The 23995-nt window shown below is 58.2% G+C and overlaps 7 protein-coding genes across 7 annotated transcripts; all 7 read right to left on the bottom strand.

The window, feature by feature from the left end:
• Nucleotides 1–1031: 1031 nt before the first annotated feature.
• LMJF_29_2520 (conserved hypothetical protein) lies at nt 1032–2240 on the bottom strand (the record flags this gene model as incomplete). Its single annotated transcript, XM_003722287.1, has 1 exon — nt 1032–2240. One exon carries the CDS (start codon nt 2238–2240, stop codon nt 1032–1034), a length of 1209 nt encoding a protein of 402 aa, XP_003722335.1.
• Nucleotides 2241–6269: 4029 nt separating this feature from the next.
• LMJF_29_2510 (ATP-dependent phosphofructokinase) lies at nt 6270–7730 on the bottom strand (the record flags this gene model as incomplete). Its single annotated transcript, XM_003722286.1, has 1 exon — nt 6270–7730. One exon carries the CDS (start codon nt 7728–7730, stop codon nt 6270–6272), a length of 1461 nt encoding a protein of 486 aa, XP_003722334.1.
• A 2821-nt stretch (nt 7731–10551) lies between these two features.
• VPS4 (vacuolar protein sorting-associated protein 4) lies at nt 10552–11889 on the bottom strand (the record flags this gene model as incomplete). Its single annotated transcript, XM_003722285.1, has 1 exon — nt 10552–11889. The coding sequence occupies one exon, from the start codon at nt 11887–11889 to the stop codon at nt 10552–10554; it is 1338 nt and encodes a 445-aa protein (XP_003722333.1).
• A 1860-nt stretch (nt 11890–13749) lies between these two features.
• On the bottom strand, nt 13750–15105 carry LMJF_29_2490 (putative protein kinase; the record flags this gene model as incomplete). Its single annotated transcript, XM_003722284.1, has 1 exon — nt 13750–15105. One exon carries the CDS (start codon nt 15103–15105, stop codon nt 13750–13752), a length of 1356 nt encoding a protein of 451 aa, XP_003722332.1.
• A 1725-nt stretch (nt 15106–16830) lies between these two features.
• Nucleotides 16831–19365, bottom strand: LMJF_29_2480 (conserved hypothetical protein; the record flags this gene model as incomplete). The annotated part of the gene is made up of 1 exon (XM_003722283.1): nt 16831–19365. The coding sequence occupies one exon, from the start codon at nt 19363–19365 to the stop codon at nt 16831–16833; it is 2535 nt and encodes an 844-aa protein (XP_003722331.1).
• Nucleotides 19366–20803: 1438 nt separating this feature from the next.
• Nucleotides 20804–21466, bottom strand: LMJF_29_2470 (putative 60S ribosomal protein L13; the record flags this gene model as incomplete). Its single annotated transcript, XM_003722282.1, has 1 exon — nt 20804–21466. One exon carries the CDS (start codon nt 21464–21466, stop codon nt 20804–20806), a length of 663 nt encoding a protein of 220 aa, XP_003722330.1.
• A 1407-nt stretch (nt 21467–22873) lies between these two features.
• LMJF_29_2460 (putative 60S ribosomal protein L13) lies at nt 22874–23536 on the bottom strand (the record flags this gene model as incomplete). The annotated part of the gene is made up of 1 exon (XM_003722281.1): nt 22874–23536. The coding sequence occupies one exon, from the start codon at nt 23534–23536 to the stop codon at nt 22874–22876; it is 663 nt and encodes a 220-aa protein (XP_003722329.1).
• Nucleotides 23537–23995: the final 459 nt, after the last annotated feature.

Genomic DNA, 23995 nt, shown 5'->3' with positions numbered 1-23995 from the left:
AAAGGAGGTGTGTATTTTTCGTTGTCAGTCGTCGTAGAAAACGGTGATTTTGTATGGGTGAGTGTGGATGCACACGCAGATAGGCAATGAGGGACTGGGAGAGAGCTCGCCACTAAGCGCCACAAGACAGTGAAACAAAACCTGAAACAGGGAGGGCGGTAGGAGCGAGCGGGGAGAGGGACGGATGAAACAGCACTAAAGCACAAAACAAACAGAAGTGAAGGAGAAAGGTGAGCAATGAGGCCAACAGACGCACGTACTTGTGCCGGGGGGAGGGCTGAGGTACGCACGAGGTGGTGAAACCAAGTAGGCAAGAATGCAGAGAGAGTGAACAGGAGTTGCTGAAGAATGGCAGGTGCAAAATCTGCATGCATGTGATAAGAAACATCGAAAGAACAGTGCGAGAACAGCACAAGGGGGAGGACGAGACGAGACGAGACGAGAAAGAGAGAAGAGGAGAGGCGAGGCTAGGGGTGAACAGGAGGGATGATGACGGGGGCAAACATTAGCTCCACGCAATGGAATCAAACGGGTTCCGCACCAAGAGCACGGCTGGGCTGCCTCAAGACGGCCCGACGGCGAGGTTGCCCAGCCGCGCTTCTGCAGCCCTTGTGTCTCTCACGTGCGCCACACCAAACAATGGCTGTCAAACACCTGTCTATGCGTGCCGGCCTGCACCCCTTAAAATCGGCTTTCTTCTCCTATCCTGCTTTCTGTCTCACTCGCACGCACTCACAGCGGTGCATTGCGCTACGATGCAGGCACGGTGGTTGGTGCAGTCGACAAAAGACGGCATCGCAGTAGCCCTTCGAGCCGCAGTGTGTGCAATGCAAGCTTGTGCAAGTTCATTGGCGATCGTCTCCTGTGTTTTCGCGCGCCAAACACGCCCGCACCCACACGAATACACAACGCAGGCGAGGAGGGTCTGGGCATGAAAAAAAAAAACAGGCAGACAAAAAGGCAGACACACGTGAGCCGCCGTACAACAGGCGCCTCACCAACCGACGCCGCCCCGCATCGACACCATCCCCCTAGTCGGCGTACAGCACGTGTCCGCCAATCTCGATTCGGCGTTTTTTGGTGACCGTGTCTGATGCATCGGCACGCTGCCCTCGCGACGGCGTCGCTGGCTCCTCCTGATCTTCGCCTACCGCGCTTTCCTCGGCCGATGCGCCGCGTCTGCCACGGACCACCATGACTGTTCGACTGTCTGTGTTCCACTCCAGGGCACAGTCAGCAGTGAGGGGCGGCGGCGCATCAGACGACGAAGACGACGACACAGCTGCAGTTGCAGCTCTTTCATAGCTGCGCATCGCCTCCAAGGCCCGCGTGTCTACGCGTATCGACAACAGGTGCACCGTCCGTGAGCAGAGCGGACACGGGGCGCCAACGTCGACCGTGTTGAAGGAGCGCTGTTGCGTAGCCTGCACGAAGCTCTCCACGTCGAACAACTCCAGGTGCACGCACTTCTCCCCTCGCGCCGGAATTCGAATGACAGTTTGCGAAATGGGGTCGCGCAAGGGCGTCACCACGCACGTTGCCTCAACCGACTCGTCGCTCGTGCACACCGCGAAGGGGTCCACAGGCGTGGAGAGCGTTTCGTTCAAAGAGACGATGATTTGAGTGATGGCAGCCGCGTTCCATTGGGGTTGCGCCAGTAGCTGCTGAAGATACGCCTGTGCACGCTTGCGACGGCACAAGCGGTAGTCGCAGAGATCGCCGATGCCGTACGACAGGACGCAGTCCACTGAGGAGACATACAAGGTCGACGTTGACAGTGCGTCCGTCTTGGTCGCCGCCGCCAGAAAGTGATTGACAGCTGGAGTGTTGAAGCGCTGTAGCTCCTTGGTGAGCTGGGCCATGTACGCGCTTACATGCACCGTGGAGAGACCGCCATGGCTGGCATCATCGACGTCCGCGTAAGTGTAGGTGGTGCGAAGCACGTGCTCTACACGACGACAAAAGGCCCCACACAATAGAGAAACTTGCTTCAGCTGCGACATGGCCGCCTGCGCCTCAGCTGAGGGGTTCGATGACACTTGCAGATACGCTTCAGAAGTGTCCTTCATGCCGGGCGCGGCATTTTTCGCCGCCTGCGCCTCCACCAGCTGATGCGTTGTCCTCACAAATGCCAGCAACCCATCGCAGGCCTCCTGCAGCTGCGCCGTCGTCCTGACACGGCGGATACCACGCAGGACGTCATAGGCGTGGTGCACGTCGTGCCCGGCGTCGGCGGACATGTACGACACGTCAAAAGGACAAAAAAGCAAAGGATAACGGGCAGCCTGTGCTCTGACGCCGATGAGTGCGTGTCGCCGTCGACTTTTCGTTTGGGGTCTTTCTTTTTTCAGAAGGGTGCCGTAGCCTCATAGACGAGACGGGTGCTTGTGAATGCGTGCGTGAGAGATGGGGTCCTAAACTGCTCTCAATGAGCACTTCTGCGAGAGAGCAGCAAAACAAAAGAAGAGCGTCTGGTTGTCCAAGGGGAATGCCCAACGCCAGATATGCACGCAAGGAGACAGTGGTGGCCCTGCACATACGCACCGACACGCTGAAACAATAAAGAAAAGGGCGAAATAAGGAGGAGGACGGCGCGACGGAAAAGTGTAGAGAGCGTCATTCAGCGCCCGTGTGCGTGCATAGGATTGCTTGCACAATCACCGGCACCACTCCGCATACACAGACACGCAAGCTCACGCAACAAAAAAAAAGCAAAGAAGGTTCGCAAGACTGCGGTACGACTCTTTTTTTCCGCTTGTTTCGAGTTGGGAAGAGGAAGGGGGTGCGCGAAGGGGAGAGAGGGAGAGGAGGACGGGAAGAAGCAGAGACGGTGCTACTCAACGCTGTGCCGGTGGCATGTCCCACACTGAGGCACAACGCTTCTGGGTGAGCTAGGGGAGTGTAGCCCCGTCTCGCTTTCCCCAGCCGTGCCAGCGACTCCTCCCGCGCCGAGAGTTGTATGAGCGTTTTCTGCGAACTTGTGTATAAGCCTGTGTGCTTGTCACGTTGGTTTTTACCGCTGCCTCGTCGTGCAGTGAGTGCCTCTCACTCCTGTTTTACCTCATATATGCGCTACGACAACCGTACTACCCGCTTTGCCTTTTCCTTGCTGCATTCCGAGCTTGTTCTTTCTCCGCCCCTGTCACCCGCGTGTTCTCTCTCTAAGCGCGCTCTCTTCTGAACATCTGTTGCCTCTTTCCCTTGTTGCGTGTGTGCGTGCGTGGCCTTGTCGCCTCTTCTGTGGCACAGGATCGGATGGCGGTTTTTCTGGGGGCGGGTGGGGGTGCTCGTGTGCGCGTGCGCTACGTCGAGCCACCCATCACACAAGGACGTGGTAGAAGACAACGCAGAGGAAGAGAAATCGAGCCGAAGCAAAATGAAAGAAAAAAATGCAGCATGGTGACGAACAGCGACGAGAAGACTGTATATAAGAGGGGGCAGCGACGATTTTGTAAGCAACAAAAAAGAGGGAAATCGGTCGGCGAGCAAAAAAAAAAAAATAAATAGAAAAGTAATCCTTCGACTGACCCGTCCGTCCGCGCCTGCGTGCGTGCGTGTGTGTGTGTGTGTGTGTGTGTGTGTGTGTGTGTGTCGTGCGTTTTTTTTTTCGTATTCGGTGGGAAAGGGGTCGTCTCACTGCGTGTGACTCGCATTCGTCAGCAGGTGAAAGCATCATCGACGAGGAAAGGCCAAGAAAAAGGTGCGCGAGAGAGAAAAAGAGGGGCATCCACAGTGGTGAAACAATAGAGAGAGAAACAGAGAAGAGTCAAGGCATGGAAGCCGAAGTGGAACTGCTCATCAGTCAGAGAGAAACTGAAACGAAAACGAAAAAAAGCAAAAGCGGAACATAAACGGGGGTGCAGCAGCTGTCTGGGAACGGGAAGTAGTAATGAGCTAGGGAAACATGTACGGTGATAGTACTAGTATCGAAGCAAAAAAAAGGGGGAGAGCGTTCGGACAACGCTTGCATTCACTTTCCGCATTGGGTTCAGCACGCTTTTACACTACCGCACTTTGGTGTTGTTGCGGGTGATGTAAGAGAAGCGCAGAGTGCTTATTCTTGCGTGAGAGTCTCCCGTTTACCGTCCCTGCCCGTGTCTGCTCCCCTCCCCCCCCCATCCCTCCTCTCGCTGCGTCTGCCGGTCAAGTCCGGCGTCTGTGCGAGCAAAGGCGTTTTCTTTCACTTCTCGGGAAAGAAAGAGACACGGACGCGCGCCTCACGCCACGCCACGGCATCCACCTCCGTCAGGAAAACACCCACCAAAAGGCGTGCGGGGCCCACAGATGCCACGGCGGGCGCGTCTTCTATTCAACAAAGGACGAGCAAGTAGGAGAGAAGAAAAAGACTTCGAAAGAAGCGCACGACAGCGAGGGAGCGCGCGCGGAAAGACGTCTGAGTCTACACAGATTGCAGGCGCTTCTTTTACCTTTGTTCGGTGTTGTCTTTCCCTTGATGCTATGCAGTACCCGTGTGAGAGCGTGCCTCTCTGTGTGTCGGGGTGACCCCCCACCGCCCGGCTTCGGTTAATCGAGCGAAGAACAGAAAAAAAAAACCTTGGCTCGGTGGGTGTGCCTGTAGGCCACGGAATGTGGGTCGTTACCTTCACATTTTGCATGTGCGTGTGCTCTTCCCCTGTCTTCGGAGGTCAACAACTGCACATTGCATGTCTGTTTCGCCCCCTCCCCCACCTCCCCCCCCCCTCACACACACACACACACACACACAGTGCTGGTCAAGGGAAGAAACGAAAACCGCTGAGAACAAGAGCACGCGGGCACTCATCTGACGAGCAGACAGCGATTTCCAGAGCTGTCCTCTCCCTGACGGAGGGAAGAACGAGCAGGAAAAATAGCATGGCGGGGAGGAAAAGAGTAGAGAGGCAAAGGCATAGAGAAGCAACAAGAGAAAGATCGAAACAGACAACAACGAGGTAAGAGGAAAAATTAGAACGGATCAGTGAATACGTCTTTTGAGGAAACAGCTCTTTGATGAGAACGAGGGATGGCGCGGCACTGCTCGGGGTTCAAACGTTGAGGAGGAGGAGGTGGAGGGTTATCGGTGAAAAGGCAACAGCAGCGTCTTCGCTTGGGCAAGCCTTGCCATCCTGCACCTTCTAGCACAAGTACGCATGCCTTGAGGCAGAGAACGTCGAACACACGCCGGAGTCCAGCGAAAACGCGCACGAAGGGCAGCGAGAGAGAGAAAGAGAGTGATGGGAATCGCGACAAGAGGGGGGAGAGAAAGTGGGTCGGCACGCCTTAAAAGGGTGTATTCTCTGCCACGCCATCGCCGTGACGACCGCCACGCGCTGCGGCGACACACCTGCGCACACACGCAGCTCAACGTGTAATGAAGCACAGACGCTCCCACGACGACAAACAGCCGAACACTTGGAGAGGTGCGTAGAGAGAGTGTGTTGGAAGGGGGGAAGAGGGGTACGAAGGAGGGAGGGAGAGGCAACAGAGTGCAGACAGCTCACACAAGCGTCCTGCCTTCGTAATGCCGAGATGCACAAGCACACGTCTTGCCCAGCAGAAAGACGAGGCGGAACCAATGGAAAAAAAGGTGAAGAGAGGCGTTCATGACTGAACGAGGAAGCACCAACCATAAGAAACCCCAGCAACGAAGGCGTCCAGAAACGCACGACGAAACAAAAGGAGGTTTCACGCGGGGAGAAGAAGGCGTGGGAACGAGGTACATACAGCGAACCCCAACAAGCGCACGTCGCCGAGGCACGCGCACACGTACACATACACACACCCATCTGGTGAAACTACTTCAATCGGCCGCATCCCACTTCTGGTAAAACTGAGACGAAAGTAGAGAAGTCCCAAGCAGGCGAACACGCCTGAGCTGTGGGGTGTGTGACCAAGTCTGGGTGGGTGCAAGTATCCTGGTGTCAGTGGCACGCCGACGTATAGAGATTCGCCGCCCGTCCCCCTCTTCGGCGCCGCAGTTGGGCTTTTCACGTCTGAAGGCAAATACACATGGCAGTCGTTGCTCTCCTTCACCGCCTCCGTTGGCTTTCCTAATTTTCTTTCTGCTTCGTCGCCTCGCGCTTGCTCCGTATCACTCCCCCCCCTCCCCGCCTCTCCCTCAATCTCTTGTCATTCTGACAAGCCCTCTCGCTAGGGAGGAGGCAGCGTCACCGTAGCGGGGAGTGGAAGCCTCACCTCCCCGCCCTCTCCCTCCTCCCTCTGTCGCACGCCTCTCTTTCCTCTACATCCGCGCACGCACGCCGGCTCCTTCGTAACCCCCTTTATGTACATTACACCTTAGACGCCAGGCGCGCAATAATGCGCTCGCGCTCAACATTCAGCGACTCCAGGTGGCGGCGCAGGTCCTGCTCGTTCCACTGCTGCACATCGTCGCTCAGACCCACGGTGATCTCACGCACCTGGCGCCAGAGGGCGCCACGGAGACTAACGACCCGGCGCACCGACGTGGCCGCCTTGATGGGCACGAGAATATAGTTGTTGTAGCGCATTGAGATAATGCAGCCAGTGGCACCGGCCATGGCCTCATGCACAGCAAGAGTTGCCAGGTTGGTGCAGAAGAGCGCGTCGTTGGAAGACGGCGGGCAGGCGCGGATCATGTACGAGGGGTCTATATACTTGACAGTACCCTGCGGGAACTTCTCCTTGTTCGCGCGCAGCCAGCCCTCCACCTCCTTCTTCAGGATGAAGCCAATGTCGACGAGCTTCTTGTTACCGGAGGCGTCGTGGCCGCCCGTGCCGGTCTCCCAGTCCTGGCCGAAGCCCTCGGCAACCACGATGACGCAGTTGCGCGACTGCTGAAGGCGGCGCTCGATCAGGCGCATCACCGTCTCCTTTGGCAGTGGGTTCTCAGGAATGAGGCAGATGTTCGCCTGCGCGCTGGCCACAGTCGTCTGGGCAGCAATGAAACCGCTCTCACGGCCCATCAACTTCACGATGCCGACACCGTAGTTGAGAGACACAGCCTCGGCGTAGGCGGCACGCACGGCGTTCACAGCCTGCTCGACAGCAGTCTGAAAGCCAAAGGTGCGGTGGGAGAAAGCAAGATCGTTATCGATCGTCTTGGGCACACCAAAGACGGCGATGTTCTCGCCCCGGCGCTTGGCCTCTTCGTAGATCGTTAGAGCACCGCGCTGCGTGCCATCACCACCAACGGTGAAAAGAATGTTGATCTTCATGCGCACAAGCGTGTCGACCATCTCCTTCGGGCTCTGCGGACCGCGAGAGCTACCCAGGATCGTGCCGCCGAAGCGGTGGATCTGACGCACATCCGTGCGGGACAGCTCTATGGCAGTCTTGCTGCCCTCCTTCGAGAGGCCCCAGTAGCCGTAACGGAAACCGACAACGCGCTTGACGCGGTAGGATATGATGCCCGTCAGCGTGATGGAGCGGATGACGTCGTTCAGACCAGGGCAGATGCCGCCGCAGGTCACGATACCGATGGAGGTCTCGGAAGGGTTGAAGTGGAGGTGCTTGCGGGCGGCAGCCAACTCGCACACCAGCTTGTTGCACGACACCGGGTACTCGGCGTCCAGGTCCTCCTGCGGGCGAGGGTCGTACATGATGTGCTCCACCTTGTCGCGGTACTCCTTACGGAGAATGTGCTTCTTTGAGGGGTTCATGTACTTGCAGCCGGGCAGGCGCTCCACCGTCAGGTCGGCGGCGGTCACCTTGGACAGCGGTGCCTGGTACGACGGCACCATCTTAGTGTTCAGATGGTGGCGAGTCTCCATTTTGAGAGGCGCAACACGGATCTCTGCTGAAACAATGAAAGTCTCTCGTGTTGAATGAGCCGTACACCACACAGGCCAGAGGAGGTTGGGAGCAGTGACGTGATCGTGCGGTAGCTGGTATTGGAAGCTGGACACCGAACGGAAAAAGAGAGCAAATAACGGGTACGTTTGAGAAAGAAAAACTGATGCAGCGACCGCGATGGCGATGGTCGCGAGAGGCAGTAAGGGAGGCGGAGAAGAAAGAAGGGCGGGGTGAAGAAGTGGATCGGGGAACGGGCGAGGTAGTTAGCGCCATGTGCCGTGCGAGCAAGCGAGGAGGAGTTGTGTTTAGGTGCGCACGACGAATTCCAGTGCAGAGCGCGACAAGGTTGAAGGATGATGGGGATGAGGGGAAAGACGAGAGACAAACAAATAAGGTATCCGCAAATGCACGTCTTCCGACAGGAGCGCGCCATCACGCCAAGAGAAACACAGATCCTTCCACATCCCTTTAAGCACCTGCAAGGGCGACCGCGCAAGCGCCGACACAGCCGTCTCGCTTTTTGCCCAGCATTCACTGGGGGTCCGGTGCGTATGAAAGACAACCAACCGCAGGGGCACGACAATGAGCAGGCGCCGCCGACATGATAGCGCAAGAGGGGCGCAAAGGAATAGCATCTTCTTCTGCACCGTGCTCATTCATCCATAGCGCGTGAGCCCACTCGATCTACCGGCCTGCCACACGCCGCATCCGCGTCGTGCGAAGCAGCCGTAGACACACGCGTGTTACAGCAATGCGCCGACACACTCATCTCAGCACGACCCCGGCCTCAAACGCCACCCACCCGCCCGTCCCCCCAGGTCGCCTCACAGCAGCTCTAGCGACGCCGGTCGCCACCTGCTGCGTCCCTCTCGGCGTCGCGCCGGTCCCCACACCAGCAGGCAGCGTGAGGGCCGGGTGGCATGCGGTCGCGTCACCCCGACGCTCTGCCCTTCATCGGCATGGTACAAGCGTGTGCTCACCGTCGCAGCTCGCTCCGACGCAGCGCCACCCAGAGCCTGACCGCCGATATCAGTTGCTCTGAATCGCTCCGACCTCCCTCCAGCTTAGGTGCCCGGACAATGTCACCACCACAAGTGGGTCCGCATTGGCAGGAAATAGGAGGGGGAGGGCTGCTGGGCCTCTCCCACACAGAGAGTGTGAGCATGCTGGACCCTGAGCATGCGACGCACCGAGGAGTCCTCCTCGTGAGCGGGGTTGGCGGGGTACTCACTGGAAGCCGAAAAAGGAGTCGTAACGGTATAAAGCGGCGATCGCTGCTGTGCAACTTTCGTTTTCCTGCGGCCGCGTTTTGATTCGACATCTCCGCGACACAGAGAGCGAGTGAGGGCTCCCGGGAAAAAGGTGAAGAGAGGGAGAGAGAGAGAGAGGTGGCGGCGGACAGGAGAGCGCAAAACACAAACATGCACAACAAAGAACACCAAAAAAAAAAACGAGAGAGACCGGCACGGAGACCATTCCCCGCATAAAGAGCGCGCTCACTCCCAGACGGAGAGAGAGGGAGGGGCAAACAGAAAACGACGACGACAGCAACACCGAAATATACAAGCCGAACGAAGAAGCAGCGAGCATGTCAACACATAGGCGAATCCGTAAGAAACAACAACGCAAACATACCAGAGAGAAAAGAAGAGGCAACGGCCTTAACGGCACATACACGCACACACACACACACACACACAAGGAGAGAAACGGGAGAGGAAGAGCGAGCGCAAGCCAAGCAGACGCTCAGCTCAGCAATAAAGCCAGTGATCCATGCATATGCCACAGACGACGGGCGCATACAAGAAAGAGCTTAAGCGCAACTCTGTACATGCCCACACGCACCGGCGCATACTGTGTGCGAGAGCTCGGCACCGAGTGCAGACCTCTTTTTTTGGGTGGGAGGGTCGCATCGCGTTTTTCTGCTGTCCCTTCGAGCGTCTTGTCTGGAAACAAGAGAAGACGGTGCTGTCGCGAATCAGTGGCCGAGCGGACGACCATCAGCAGCAGTGGAAAGCGAAGGGAGGAGAGAGACGCAGCGAAGGAAGAACATGACAATCTCGAAAAGAACGGAGGAGGTCGAGAGCACGCCAGATATCGTCGAAGAAGCCGAACGAAAAAAAAAACTCAGAAAAAAGAAGTGCGCGAAGTCAACATCGGCCAGTGAGCTTGCGAAGGTGAACTCGAGAAGCGCAACGCAACAAGGGACAAGGAAATCATGGGGAGAGCCGGCAGCGACAGGGCAGCGAAGGCAGGGCTGAGCACAACCGAGAGCAACGCAAAGACTCGACAAAGAACAAGGAAACGGTATGGGCCGAACACTTTCGGAAGTGGGATACAAGGACGAAGGCCACACACGCGGCGCTACCGCACTGATGCCCGTCCATTCGACATGGTTTGAGTGCCACATATCTTTTTGTTTTTCGAAGTCATCCGTCTGGAGCCCCGCTCCTCCTCCTCTCGATCGTACGCCGCCGTGGAAAGGGAGGGGAGTGGAGGAAGAGAAAACACGGGGTGCGACGCGTGGCGAAGGGCGGCGGCACGACGAGGGCAGACAGGCGACGGTGTAAGATATCACAAAAGGGCGACAGGAGAGGAGACCAGCAACACGCTACAGCCCTCCACTCCTCAGTCCGCCGCCTCTCCCCTCTCCCCCTTCTGCTTTTCCTCATCTGTCTGCCTCCCCCTGCACACTTTCATTCCCCTGCTGGGATTCATGCCCCCTCCCACACACACACACACACACACACGCGCACTGACACACAGGAGAGCACCATGGCTCCCTGACTCATTCGCGGTTTAGCCCTCCTGACCAAAGTCCGCGGTGAACTTGACGTGCCGCTCAATATCCTCGTCATTTACGGAGGGTTTGCTGGTGCGCAGCGCCTTGATGAAGTCCTCCTTGGTCACCGGCATCGGCATGAGCAGCTCCGGCTCCGTGATCTCCACCGCCGACATCGGGAACGCGTCCGGGTCACCAGGCGAGCACGGCAACAAACGATTCTTCACCATGCGTGTGGGGTCGTGCGGGTCAGGGCCGACAACGCGCTTGAAGTGTGTCGCCACCTGCAGCGTGCGGATGCACTCCATCAGAGCGTTGCGCACAACGTTCTCAATATCGCTACCCGAGTACATCTCTGTCCGCCTCCCTAGCTCCAGCCAGTCCTCGTCGACGAGCGTGTTGGGGGTGTCGCCCAAGTGGATCTTGAACATCTGCACGCGTGCCTGCAACTCCGGCAGCGGAATGTAAATACGGCGCTCAAACCGACGCCGGATGGCGCTATCGAGCGACCATGGAATATTGGTGGCAGCTAGCACGAGCACACCTTCGTCGTCGTAACCCACACCCTGCATCTGCACAAGGAACTCCGTCTTGACACGCCGCGAGGCATCGTTCTCGCTGTCGGAGCGCGCGGAGACGAGAGAGTCGATCTCATCCACAAAGATGATGGACGGTTTCCCACCTGTCTTGTACGCCTCGCGGGCCATCTCGAAGAGACTGCGCACGAGCTTCTCCGAGTCACCGAGCCAGCGGGAGAGCAGATCGGAGCTACTCACGCTAAGAAAGGTGCCGTCCGCCTCGGTGGCCACCGCCTTGGCAAGGTAGGACTTACCCGTGCCCGGGGGGCCGTAGAGCAAGATGCCGCGCCACGGCTTGCGTTTGCCGGTGAAAAGCTGCGGGAACTTCATTGGCAAGATGACCGACTCCTTCAAGGCCTGCTTGGCCGCCTCGAGGCCGGCTATCTGGTCCCAGTGCACGTTGGGCTTCACCTTAACAATCGCGCTACCGAGGCTGCTGCGCATGCGCTGCTTGTCCTCGTCATCCTCCTTGGCTTTCCTGCTGGCAGACGCGGTCTTCTGCGCAGTGGCACCGGAGCCGCCCTGGTTGGCACCGTCTCCGTCCTTGGAGCGGTCGAGAAATTCCTTGATCTTCTCAGCGCGGGCAATGATGTCAGACACCTTGCTTCGCATGTACTCCCGCTTTGTGGGATTCTTGTTCTCGTACTTGATGGCCGTCAGGAACACATCGATCGTCTCCATGTACCACCGGTACGCCTGCTCGTATTCCTTGTTCTCATCCAGCGTTGCGGCCTTCTTGAAGAGCTCGACGGCCTTGGCCGTGAAGTCGACGGACATGACGACAATTGCGGAAAAGAAAGGGGTTGGTGGAGTAGGTGAGTGAACAGTGACGGAAAGGATGAAAGATGTCGACGGTAGTCGGATGATGGGGAAGGTACGGCAACAGAGAGGAGAGAAGGAAGCAACAAGCAAATTGAAAGAACGAGGAGCAGAGCAGAGGAGGAAAAGGAATTGCCTCCCTTTTCTCTTCTTGAGGCGTGAATGCCCGCACGACCCAATGCGTATGCGTGTGTGGTTGTATGAGCCGATATCGAAGGGGATGTAAAGGTTGAAGAAACACATGTAAATCGGGAAGGAGAGTGCAAGGGAACTGATGAAGAAAAGGAGGGGAAGCGTGTGCTGGTGTCCGAGATCGAGTGGGAGGCACTCTCGTTGAGCGAAAAGAGGCCCTTCCCCGTTCTCTCAAGCCCACTTCCCCGACCTCGCCAGCGCCCTGCAGCACCGCAAAAGGTTGAGCAAGGAGACCAACTTCACCAAGCCGGGGTGAATGGGAGGCGGCCTGGAAGGAGCTGTCGGACACCACAGCCTAACTGCTATCCACTAAACCGCGTGATGGTGGTCTCCGCACTCCCCTAAACAAGGGCGTTGACGGTCCACACTTCGCGGATCAGCCGGGTTCTGCCAGGGAGGGAGGGAGAGGAAATAGGCCTCCTGCATCCGGCGACGCATGAGCTTACTCCATTTGTCTACGTGGTTCTTTCCATGGACGTTGGTGGGCACACATGCGCCTCTATTGTTTCTCTTCTATGCATTGTGGGAGCGGTATGCCGCGAAACACTTGTATTGACGCTAAAGGCAACGACGACAGTTTTGCACAGATGTGGACGAGAGAGAGAGAGAGACAGACAGACAGAACAGTAAGAAGCGAAAACAAGAGGCAGCCGGAAAAACAACGAAAGAAACGCAAAAAAAAAAAGAATAGCGCAAGCGGAACAGTGATGGGGCGCTTCTGAAGCAAAAAAAAAAAGAAAGGGGGGAGGTGAGGAGAACGGGGACGTGGGCAACACCAAGATGGAGAGGCGCGGGAGACAGATGGGCGCCGCTTCTCCAGGAAACACAGCTGATGACTCTGGGGCGAGCGGGCAAGAAAAGGGAGAGCTCACAAACCCGAAGACATCGAGGCGAACGAAGACAAGGCAGTGGGGTGTGCAAGGACAGCGAAAGACGTGTGTACATCTTTGCTTGTGTCTACGTTTAGCGGAAGAGGAAGTGTATAGCGAAAGGAGTACGCAGGCGTGGGGTCAAGGAGGATGGGCATGCGTGCCTCAGGGGAGGCAGGGAAAGGGTCCATCACACGCCGAACTTGTCTACTTTTCGCTTCTGCGGGAGACAGGAGAAAAGAAACAAGGAACGAACAGCAGCAGCGGACTGGTACACACAGGGAGGTCCAACCACACAAACGGAAGTACGAACGAAAGGAAATAGAAAAGAAAACCCCACCACCTCCATGCTGCAGTCCTGTGAGTGAGTATGGTATAGCAACGGCGGCGATGTGATGAGCACGCGACAAAATAGGCGTCTGTCAGGACAACGACAACGACACTGCTTCCTCTGTCACCGAAATAATGGCTGAAAACACCGACAAGAAAGCGAGCGGGCGAGAAACCACACCACAAAGCGCAACGCAAGGGAGGGAAGGTGGGTGAGGAAGCAAATCTGCCACCCGGGATGTGTGTAGGTTCACGTCTCTTCATCCCCCATCCTCGGTGCACCTCTCGCCTCCGCTGCCCCTCACGCACACGCGACCAACCAACAAAAAGCACACACCTGCACATCGAGTCCGCACAAATGAAGGCATCATCGTCCATCTTCAGCTTTCCGCCTTCCTCAGTGCCGCCTTCTCCACCTTCGCAGCCACTACTCCTTACCCTCCATCAAGCGTTGCTCCATGATCTTCTGCAGGCGGTGGATGACCGCCATCGACGTGGGACGTGCGGCGGGCTGGTGAACAAGCATCGCCACGACTAAGCGGATAAACTCCTCCGAGTAGGTGTACCGCTGCACACGCCTGATTTCGCGCTGAATAGCGCGCTTCAGTGACGATGGAGACCACTTAGAGGCGGAGAAAACCAGCATCTCGCCGGAGTCTGTACGCACGCATGGAAAGTCTGGCAGTGTGGCAAGCACGAACATTACCACACCAAGGCTAAACACGTCCGCTTTGGTATCGCCGTGGCTCTTCTCCAGCTCTGGTGCGCGGTACTCATACGTTGGCGACAACTCGCGCCGCTTGATGACGCTCGACGTTACGTTTACTGTTCGACAGAGATCCAGATCCATCAGCAGAACCTGCTCCTCGTGGTTCAGCAGCAGGATGTTCTCGGGCTTGATGTCTCGATGAACAAGCGGCGGTTCTTGTTGATGCAGGTAGTTAAGGGCGCCGGCAATCTGCAGAACAATGGAGCACAGCTTTATCTCCGTCACTGGCTTGCGCTGCCTTTCAATGAACTTTTTCAAATCACCCTCGCTGTAGAAAGGCATGACCACGCAGATGCGTAATGGGTCCTTCTGGACCGACACATCAAGGTAGCGGATGAGATGGGGGTGGTTTAGCTGGCGCATGCGCTCGACTTGCCGTGCCTGTGCCTCGAAGGCGGTGACATCTGTATCGTTGAACACCATCTCCTTCACTACAACCACCTCGTTCTCCTCCGTGTGGCACTTGTACACGACACCCTGCGCACCCTCGCCGAGCTTCTCTCTCCCAAACAGCTTTCGGTACTTGGTGCACTTTGTCGCCGCCACCGCGGCGGCCGCCACGCGCGCTTGCGGAGGCGGCACCGCCAACGGTGTCGCACTTGACACGAGCGGTATCGGGAGCTGGCGCAGCATGGCGTCATCCACCTCGCGGCGGATCACCAGATTACGCGGTGCCTGTGACATTGGGCACTCGCAGCACAGACTACACTTCAACTGACCACACTCGAAGCTAGTACCGCTCGCTACACAAGTGAAGCAGATGGGGACGGCGCACATGTCGCAGAAGAATTCAATATCTCCGTACGAAATGTGCCGGCGGCACCGCCCGCAGGCGAAGCCGTAGTCGGGTGGCGTGCACCGCACGCAGAGGCCTACGCACTTGCGGTTCGGGTAGCATGCTTGAGTACACTTCGCGCAGACGGCAGCGCGGCAGCAGACGCAGAAGTTCAGATCATTCTCAAGCGTCTGCAACTGGCACAGGAAGCACTGATACCTCGACATTGTCGATCGCATCACTCAACTGCAAATAAATGGCCTGCCTTTGTTTAATGCAAGTATTCGATCTTGCGCGCTCGCAACCCAAGCAATGCGCTGTTCTATCTCGCAGACTCGCTGCGCCAGCCTGCACAGAGCTTGGGATAAAGACGGATTGGAGAGAGAAGCAGCAAGAGGCCCAACGTAGATCAACCAACCACTCCTGTGTGCGCGCTGGTGTATCTATGTGTGTATTTGTACGCAGTTAAAACGGAATAGTACGTGTTAGGCGTGTGTGCGCAGATTATGCTAGCCTGGGATGCGAGGCCTGTGCCCGCTGTCCCACACACACACGCAAGTTTCCGAGGCAGCAGGTACATGCACCAAGGCAGGCTTCGCGGGCGCTGGTTGTCGTCGATGGGGAGGGGAAAAGGCACGACTGCACGCTGCGGCAAACGGGAAGGAAAAAGAAAACCGAGAAGCCCGAGCTCGCCGCGCTCGTGCGCATCTTCTGCGTATGAGAGACACCCAAATATATATGCACATATTTATTTACATGGACAAGCAAGGGGGAAAGGGCGTAGCGAAAGGGGAACACGAGTTGAGCAAGCGTCGGCGCGCGGTAATACGAGGTGAGGGGGAAATGTACACGCAGAGAGGAAGGGGAAATGCAAGAGTGTCTCTCCACGAGGCAGCAATACGTTCGCTTAGCCCGCTCGAGGGAAGGAGAGGCAGTTGCTGCGCCATGAGCTGTGTACTAAGCAGACGAAGCGGAGGGCGAGTGGTGCGTACACGACAGCCACGTAAGAGCCTCATGAGCTTGGAGACCGTGGTTAGAGGAGCGGGGGCTTCGGTAAAAGCTGCCGCCTGCACCGCATCTCGGTCCTTTACGAAGGGGTTTGTTGGTTGTTTGACAGGGAATCGAGCGCTATGCGTTGGGCTCTCTGTGGGAAGAAGGTGGACGAGTGCAGTGTGTACTGAGTGGAGAACACAGCGAAGGAAAGCACCATGCAGAGCGGGTACAGAGGGAGGGTGCGATGGTCAGGTAAAGGGCATCCATCCGCACTCTTGACGAGAGAGCCAGCAACCACTACGAAGAACACAGCAACACGCACACGTAACATACAAACAGCACATCCTCTAGAAGAAACAAGACGGAGCGAAATGGGGAAGTCGCATTCATTGTACAAAAGGGGGAGGGGGAAGGAACACACAGACACGCGCACACACGTACATATACATGGGGGGGAGGGGGCAAAGCGAAAAAAACGATAGCGCAGCGGACCAGTGGAATCGCCACCCAAACACAAGAGGAAGACTCACCGCTCTCCTCTGAAGTTGACTCTGCAGACACGGCGACCGACGTGATGTCACCACGAGCTCCGCCACGTTTACGCCCTCCCCTAAGCCCGAAGCCCCGCTAGTCTTCGACAGAGAGGAGGAGGGGGCGGCAAGGCAACGCGCAAGAACACACAGACGCACCACACACACACGCACACACGGAGAGGGTCGAGGGGGGCCTGCGCCCTCGAAAAAGGGCGGGAGAGGGAAAGGAAGAAGGCACACTTGCACAAGATGCAGGAAGAAAGATAGGGAGAGCGCAAGAGAAGGCAGGGAGGTGTTCAACTCTGAAGTGATGGCAAGCCCCTCGCAGGCAGCGTTGGATAGGTGCTTGGAACAAGATGTTTGTATTGGGCACCGTCGATACCAGTCATCGGCGTCTCCCCAACTACTACACTTCAAGATCGATCCCGTGGTTGACGGCTACATCTCCTCCAGCGTGGCTTGGGTTTGCGAGAAGCGGCGATCGAGATCCGCTGACGCGGTCGCCGTACCCCTCACCTCAATGGACGACTCTGACGACCAGGAAGATCTGTCCTTACTTCTGTCGTTCGTCATCACCTGTTCGGTGCCGTAGTCGCCTCGGAACTGTTCACGCGCGAGGAGCGGGGAATGGTTCACACACCTCGACAAGCGACTGTGGCGGTAAAGCCGGTCGCCAAATGGCTCCTTCGGAAGCATCGCCGACAGGCGGCGTGCCCTCTCAGTGATTTGGGGCTTGAACGGCGGTTGGCGCATGGCAGAGCGGGAGGGAGACTTAGTAGGGCTGGAGCTGGGGGACCGGCGCACGTTGTAGAGGCGGTCGAACACCGACCTGCGCGGCGGTGTTGCGTCGTCGCCCTCAGCGCGGCGGCGCGTGTACAGCTCACACGTCAGCTTTGAAATCTCCGGCTTGTGCGGGTAGGTGTCACCCGGCGCTGGCGGCGAGGAGCTGCGGGGTTTATACAGGCGCGTGAAGACATTGAATTTCGGCACTACCGAGTTCTTCGCGTACTCGGAGATGACAGGCTTGAACGGCGGTGGCGCGGGCTGCTGCGGTGCGCGGCGCGACTGCAACAGGCGGGGGGAGACGCGGCGAATCCGGTAGCAACCCGGGGAAGGCTCTGAAAAGCCGGACGGAGAGAAATGCATGGGAAACCCGTGAGACTCGCTGAAAGGCGAGTGGCTGCGGTCCGTCGTCACCGCCGGTGACGCGTCGAGGCAGTCGTTGTACGGGTTGTGTATTTGAGGGCGAAAGGTAAGGTCGCGCCACTCCCTCGCCGCCTCCTCAGCGTCGCGCCTTTCCCGCGCGCGCAGGTCGAGCAAAACGCGCCGCCGATACGCTGGCATGGACAGGGGGAGCTCTTCTTGCAGGAGTATGCTAGTGGGCTTGTGGCTGCGCTTGGAGGCGGAGGAGGCGACGTGGGCACTGCGCACGCCAGACCGCGCAGAGGAAGCCTGCGCGGATCGTCGCCGCGGGGCATCCGAGGCGACCGGTTTCTGCGCCGAACCAATGCTCGAGGATGCCGTGCGCGATGCGGCGAGGCTGTTCGAAGCGCTATAGCTGCTTGAGTACCCGTACGAGTACGAGTAGGAACCAGAGCCCTTATAACTCCCACTGCCGGTGTGTGTGGGGCTGTCCGGCGCGGTAACAGCTGCGTGCGAGTGCGGTGACGGCCGCTTGGCCTTGAAGGACGAGGCAGAGGTCGCCGCTGCCGACGACATCTTCGCTCTGTCGAGAGGAGCAGACAGGGCTTCGGACGCCTTTGCCACCCTAGCCTCTGCGCTGTGCGCAGACCGCTGCTCGCCTTCGCTGTTGTCAGATGCCTTGTCCGAGCCAGCCGGCCCGGCGCTGTCGCCGCTCCCTTTCGCCAGGTTCGACCGACGGCGCCGCACCAACGCCTTGACGCGCTTCACATGGCGCCCCTTGGTTGCAGGCTTCTCAGCGTCGCCCGATCCTGCGGCCGCCGTCGCCGGATCGTCTGGCTCTTTGTGAACCGCATCTGGGCCTTGCAAAACGGAGGGTACTGGCAACGTGCTGTGTTCCGAGGCACCGCCGTCCTCCGCAGCGTTGGGAGCTGAGTGTTCAGCAAAGGCGTGTGCAGAGGATTCGTGTCTGGACCGCTGCAACGAAGCCTCCTCTCCTTCGACCTCCTCCTCCTCCTTCGACTGTGCACAGTTTGTCTTGCTGGACTGCGATGACGAATGCTTGGGGGAGGCCGCGCCTTCCGCGACGGGAATGCTTAGCGCTCCCTCCGAGGAGCCCTCGGTCGCCCTTGCCGCGACGAGGTGTGCAGGGGAATCCTGTGCCTCGATGGAGATCGTCTCCTCTGCGGACGCCTGCGCCGATTGCGCCTCGCTGTCTCTCACCGTCGCCGACGTCCTCTTCCGCTTGCAGATAGAGAAGAGCCTGCAGCAAGCGCATGCCTTCCTCCGCTTGCAGCAGAAGAAAATCCCACAGCAAGCAGACGCCTTCTTCTGCGTCGGTGGGGCTACCACCTCGTCGGCGTGCGGAGGGACGTTGCTGGCATGAGCCGACCGCATCGAATCGTGCGCCTCGGCGTCGGCAGCGTCCCTTTGCTGAGAGCTAGGCGCCCCTCTTGCCGCTGCACTGGCGCTGGCATATTGATGCGACGACGACAGCAAGGAGTCCTGGTACGCTGCCGACCCGTCTAGCATGTGGGGGTCAGGTGAGGTAGGCGGCAACACGTGTGGTGGGAACGTCGGCAACCCGTCTCTTTCCATAGTGTGCTCCAACGGCGGGGCTGCCTGCGGGGCTGCTGCCTGCGTTGCAGTCGGTGCCTCATTCTCAGTATTACGCGGCAAAGAGTGCAGGGTGTCGTTGCTGGCACATTCGTGTACCGCGGAGCCGTGCGAGGAGCCATCCGCCGCATTGGTGGGCTGGCTCGCGCGCGGCGCAGCCTCCTCGGCGGTGTCCGAGTCGCTGTCCTGGATCAGAAAGTGGCTAAAGCGTTGCATTACTGTCCTCTACAGGCCCGTCACGAGAGGAAAGTGAAAGATGAGAGGGTGGCGGGCGGTCCAGTGCCAGAGAAGTCGGCGGAAGGAGCAGGAGAGGATGGGGTACCGCGGCGCTTAGCAGAAAAGCATAGTCCAGAACGGAACAAAAGACCAGGAGAAGGAAAGGGGGGGGAGCGAGACAGTGGCGAAACACTGGTGCCCGTGTGCCAGTGTGGGAGACTTGACGCGTGTGCGAAGGGAGACAGAGGCGGTGTGAGGACAGGGCGGCTTCTACGATACCGACGAGCGGGTGCACGAAATATGCAAGGCGAGAATGAAAGAAAACAGGTGGTAAAGGACGATTCATGAGTCGCGGGCGGACAGAGAGGGAGGGCTGACAAACCGCGGAAGTACCAACGCCGACCAGAGCGAAAAAAAAAGGGGGCGAGCAATCATGTGGAGGAAGAGAAGAGGGCTATCGAAGCACGCTCTCTGTGGGGAGAAAACGGAGCACAGGATGTAGATGTTCCACAGACGCAATAGAAACAACAAAATGTGAAGACGGAAGAACAGAGAACGTGCGCAGTGCCGCACTTCAGTGGGAAGCCGACACCAAACAAAGGCACGCGCACCCACAATGGAGGCGCGGGGGGAGACGAAGAGCAAAAGCCGCCCCGCAGAAGTGGCCTCGGCAGGAGAAACGGAAACAAGACGCGCGCTGCTGTGCCCAAGCTAACGACGGGTGCACGTCAGCAACGACCAAACGCGAGAGCGAACCGCATGCGCACACACACGCACACGACGACCGTGCACAACAGAAGATGAACACGATACAAACACACAAGGGACGAGATGAGAAGAGGATGAAAGAGAGAGAGAGATGGGAGCCTTGAAAGCACAAAGAATACGGGGGCTGCCTCGACAAGTAGGCAGGCACGAGCACACGTGCACATGCATTGAAAGCAGCGCAGGCGACACGGATGCCGTCCTGCTCTATCATCACCTTTGCATTCACTCTGCATGCAAGATCCACGCCGGTAAGAGATGCCGCTTCCTTGTACTCACCAGCCCGCGCTCTCGGGATGCACGCGTGCGTGGGTGGATGAGGATGTCTGTCGAGGGGTGAGGAAGACTAGCCGAGTCGGGCAAGCGAAGAGGGAGGTCTGCACCTCGTCCGGCCTCTATGATGGTAGTACCCTCAGCACTGTCTGCTTCCTGCGTTCGCCTTCGATTTCGGTGTTGAAATGATAAAACGAAGAAAAAAAGAGCGACTATCTCGCCAAGGGACGGTGATGCACAAAACGGACCGCACAAACACTGTCGCACACACACAGAGAGAGAGAGAGAGACGGAGAACAGAGGTAGGCCTGAGCAACTCATCTATGATGTGAACCTGGCCGCCGGAAAAAGAGCGGCTAAGAAAGACGGGCGACAACCAGAAGCCATATGCGAGCACACATTACTTGCCGGTCTTCTCCTCCTTCGCGGCCTCCTTGCGCGCGGCGCGGGCACTGCGGACACCGAAGAAGCGCACGGCGGAGTGGTTCTTCTTCAGGAAGGCGTACACGCACATCGACTTCTCCTCGGCAGATACCGCACGTGGGGCCTCGGCGGACGGGTACACCACGGCACCGACAGCGGCGTCGCCGAAGCGCGAGCGGTCCTGGGTCGCGGCCTTCACTTCCTCCTCGGACGCCTCACCCTTCTGCACCTTCTTGTGGTTCATCGGAAACAGCACAAGCTTGCTCATGTACGTCTTGAGGCGCTGCACGTTCACGTTCATGCCCTCCTCGGACTTGTTCTTCCGGCGACTGTCCACGCGGATGCCGATCGTGGCGGCGTACTGGGGGTTGAGGCCGGCAGCCTTCAGCTCGGCCGGCGAGAAGCCGCGACCCAGGCGGCGCTTCATGTTGTGACGCACCGTGGGGCAGTTCACCTGAGGACGCAGTGCCTTCAGCGGGCGGGGAAACACCTTCTTGGCCTTCAGCAGGCGCAGACGGCGACGGCGGTGCTTCTGAGCCGGCTGGTTCAGGAACACCTTCACGTTACCCTTCTGCGAAGAGCACGGGTTCCAGTGCTTCTTCTGGTGAACGTGGGGGATCGCGTTGTTACCCTTCGGCATCTTAGCTACTCGCGGGTGGTTATGTGCTGCAAGGTACAAGGAGACACGACAAGAAAAGGAGATAACACACAGCAAGAATACGCGAATGAGGTTAGCGCAGACGCGCACACGAGTCGGCAATGGTGACGCGTGTGTGAAGGTGCGAAAGAGTGGGCAAGAAAAAGTGCGAAGCGCACCGCAGTAAGCCAGCGCAGGCAGTCGCCGTCAGTGATGTGGCACAAGTGCGTATGTGTGTGTGTGCGCGCGCGGAAATGCAGAAAGGTGCAAGGTGGAGGGGATGAGCACCAGAGAAGGAGAGGACACGACGCGGTTTCACCAGGCGCGGCAGATAAAGACACAGGCGCATGACGCGAAGTGCATGAAAGCGAAGAAGTAGGTCAAAGTGGAAGTAGCAGCAACGCAAGCATGTGAATACGGAACATCACTGCGTCGGTATGTCGGCGTGTGGGTGCGTGAGCGCGGGCCTTGTCTTTACCTTTCATACCTGTATCCATCGCTGCGTAGAAGGAGGCGATGAGAGAGCCGAGTCGTTCCCCGGAGGTCTCCTGCCCCCGCTCACCCCCTCCTTCCTCCCCGCTTCTCCAGCCTAGGAAGGGTGCGGGCAGCGTTGGCAGTTTCGCATCTCTCTCTCTCCCTCTCTCTCTCTGCAGCCAGTAGACACTCTTTGGCCCTAGCGGCGGCTCTGCTGCGTCCCGCTAGTGTCCTAGCCTGCCACCCCTAATGACGTGAGGATAGGCTCCGTCGGTGTGTAGAGGCGATGTGGCAGCAGGAAACAAGCAGTTTCAGAGAAAGCCGGGGGCTCCGAGAGAGAGAGAGAGAGGGATGGGCGCTCAAAAGCACACGTGCACCGAAACTGCCGACAGCGATAGAGGGAAAAGACCCGCGATCGCCGTCGGTGTGGTCACAGTGCATGCTTCTCCCATGCCGCTTCCACTCACGACACATCAGCGTGTGAGTGCCCGCGAAAAAACGGACCTTTGCGGCGTGTGTTCCTTTTGGCCCCCCCCCTCTCCTCTCGACGGCTGCTCTTGTGGGGTTGCGCTGCTTCGACGTGAATGAAGGATAAATGAAAACTGAAAACGAGAAAGGGCAAGCGAAAAATACGAAGAGAGAGCCGACGCGCCACACAGCAAAGCACACCCCTTCAGGCGTTGGCACACCCAGTCCTTGATGCATGTCTAACGACACAGAGGCCCGCCATGCAGTGAAGACGGACACAGTAACGCACACCCAAGCACATGAAAAGCGTACACGTACGTTGCCTACCAAAAGTGCCCACGTGATGAGGCATGTGTCTGCCTGCTGCAGCGGCAGGGAAACCCTTTTACACAACGAGCATGCGCATACAGGCCCATAGGTGCACCTTACCGCAGCCGCAACACCAGCATAACTCCCCTCGGTACGGGTTTACTTGCCGGTCTTCTCCTCCTTCGCGGCCTCCTTGCGCGCGGCGCGGCTTGAATTCGTTCCGAAGAAGCGCACGGCGGAGTGGTTCTTCTTCAGGAAGGCGTACACGCACATCGACTTCTCCTCGGCAGATACCGCACGTGGGGCCTCGGCGGACGGGTACACCACGGCACCGACAGCGGCGTCGCCGAAGCGCGAGCGGTCCTGGGTCGCGGCCTTCACTTCCTCCTCGGACGCCTCACCCTTCTGCACCTTCTTGTGGTTCATCGGAAACAGCACAAGCTTGCTCATGTACGTCTTGAGGCGCTGCACGTTCACGTTCATGCCCTCCTCGGACTTGTTCTTCCGGCGACTGTCCACGCGGATGCCGATCGTGGCGGCGTACTGGGGGTTGAGGCCGGCAGCCTTCAGCTCGGCCGGCGAGAAGCCGCGACCCAGGCGGCGCTTCATGTTGTGACGCACCGTGGGGCAGTTCACCTGAGGACGCAGTGCCTTCAGCGGGCGGGGAAACACCTTCTTGGCCTTCAGCAGGCGCAGACGGCGACGGCGGTGCTTCTGAGCCGGCTGGTTCAGGAACACCTTCACGTTACCCTTCTGCGAAGAGCACGGGTTCCAGTGCTTCTTCTGGTGAACGTGGGGGATCGCGTTGTTACCCTTCGGCATCTTCGCTAATTAAACACCTGTGTGTCCCAACAAGAGGTGAAGCGATGGGGAGACGAGACGCGTGATATGAAAGGCGTAGGAGAGCACACAGACCCAGAACGAGAATGGTGAGGCAGATAAGGTGCGTGTTAGGATGTGTGCAAGCACCGGTAGTGTGGGAATGGGCAAAGGTATGAGGGTGCGAGACAGCGGGGGGGGGGGGGGGTGAAACCGAGATGCAGTCGAAGGTTGGAGGGCGAGGAAAGAAGAAGTGCAGAGAGGCAGAAGATAATGAGAGCAAGAACGAAATAGAGGCTTGTGAAACGGAATTGAGAAAGGGGAGCCAGCCAACAGGCAAATCCCATCCCTCCATCTGCATATATATGAGTGCCCATCGAAGTCGCTGCAGGGTGTCAACGAAGGCCAGGCGACACCGCAGCATCGTAGATTTGGGGTGTGACACGAGCGCAAGCCAGCATG

This window comes from Leishmania major, chromosome 29, assembly GCF_000002725.2.
Source record: "Leishmania major strain Friedlin complete genome, chromosome 29".
Lineage (NCBI taxonomy): Eukaryota > Euglenozoa > Kinetoplastea > Trypanosomatida > Trypanosomatidae > Leishmania > Leishmania major.
The sequence above is the reverse complement of the archived record's forward strand: the minus strand, read 5'-3'. Positions and strand labels throughout refer to the sequence as shown.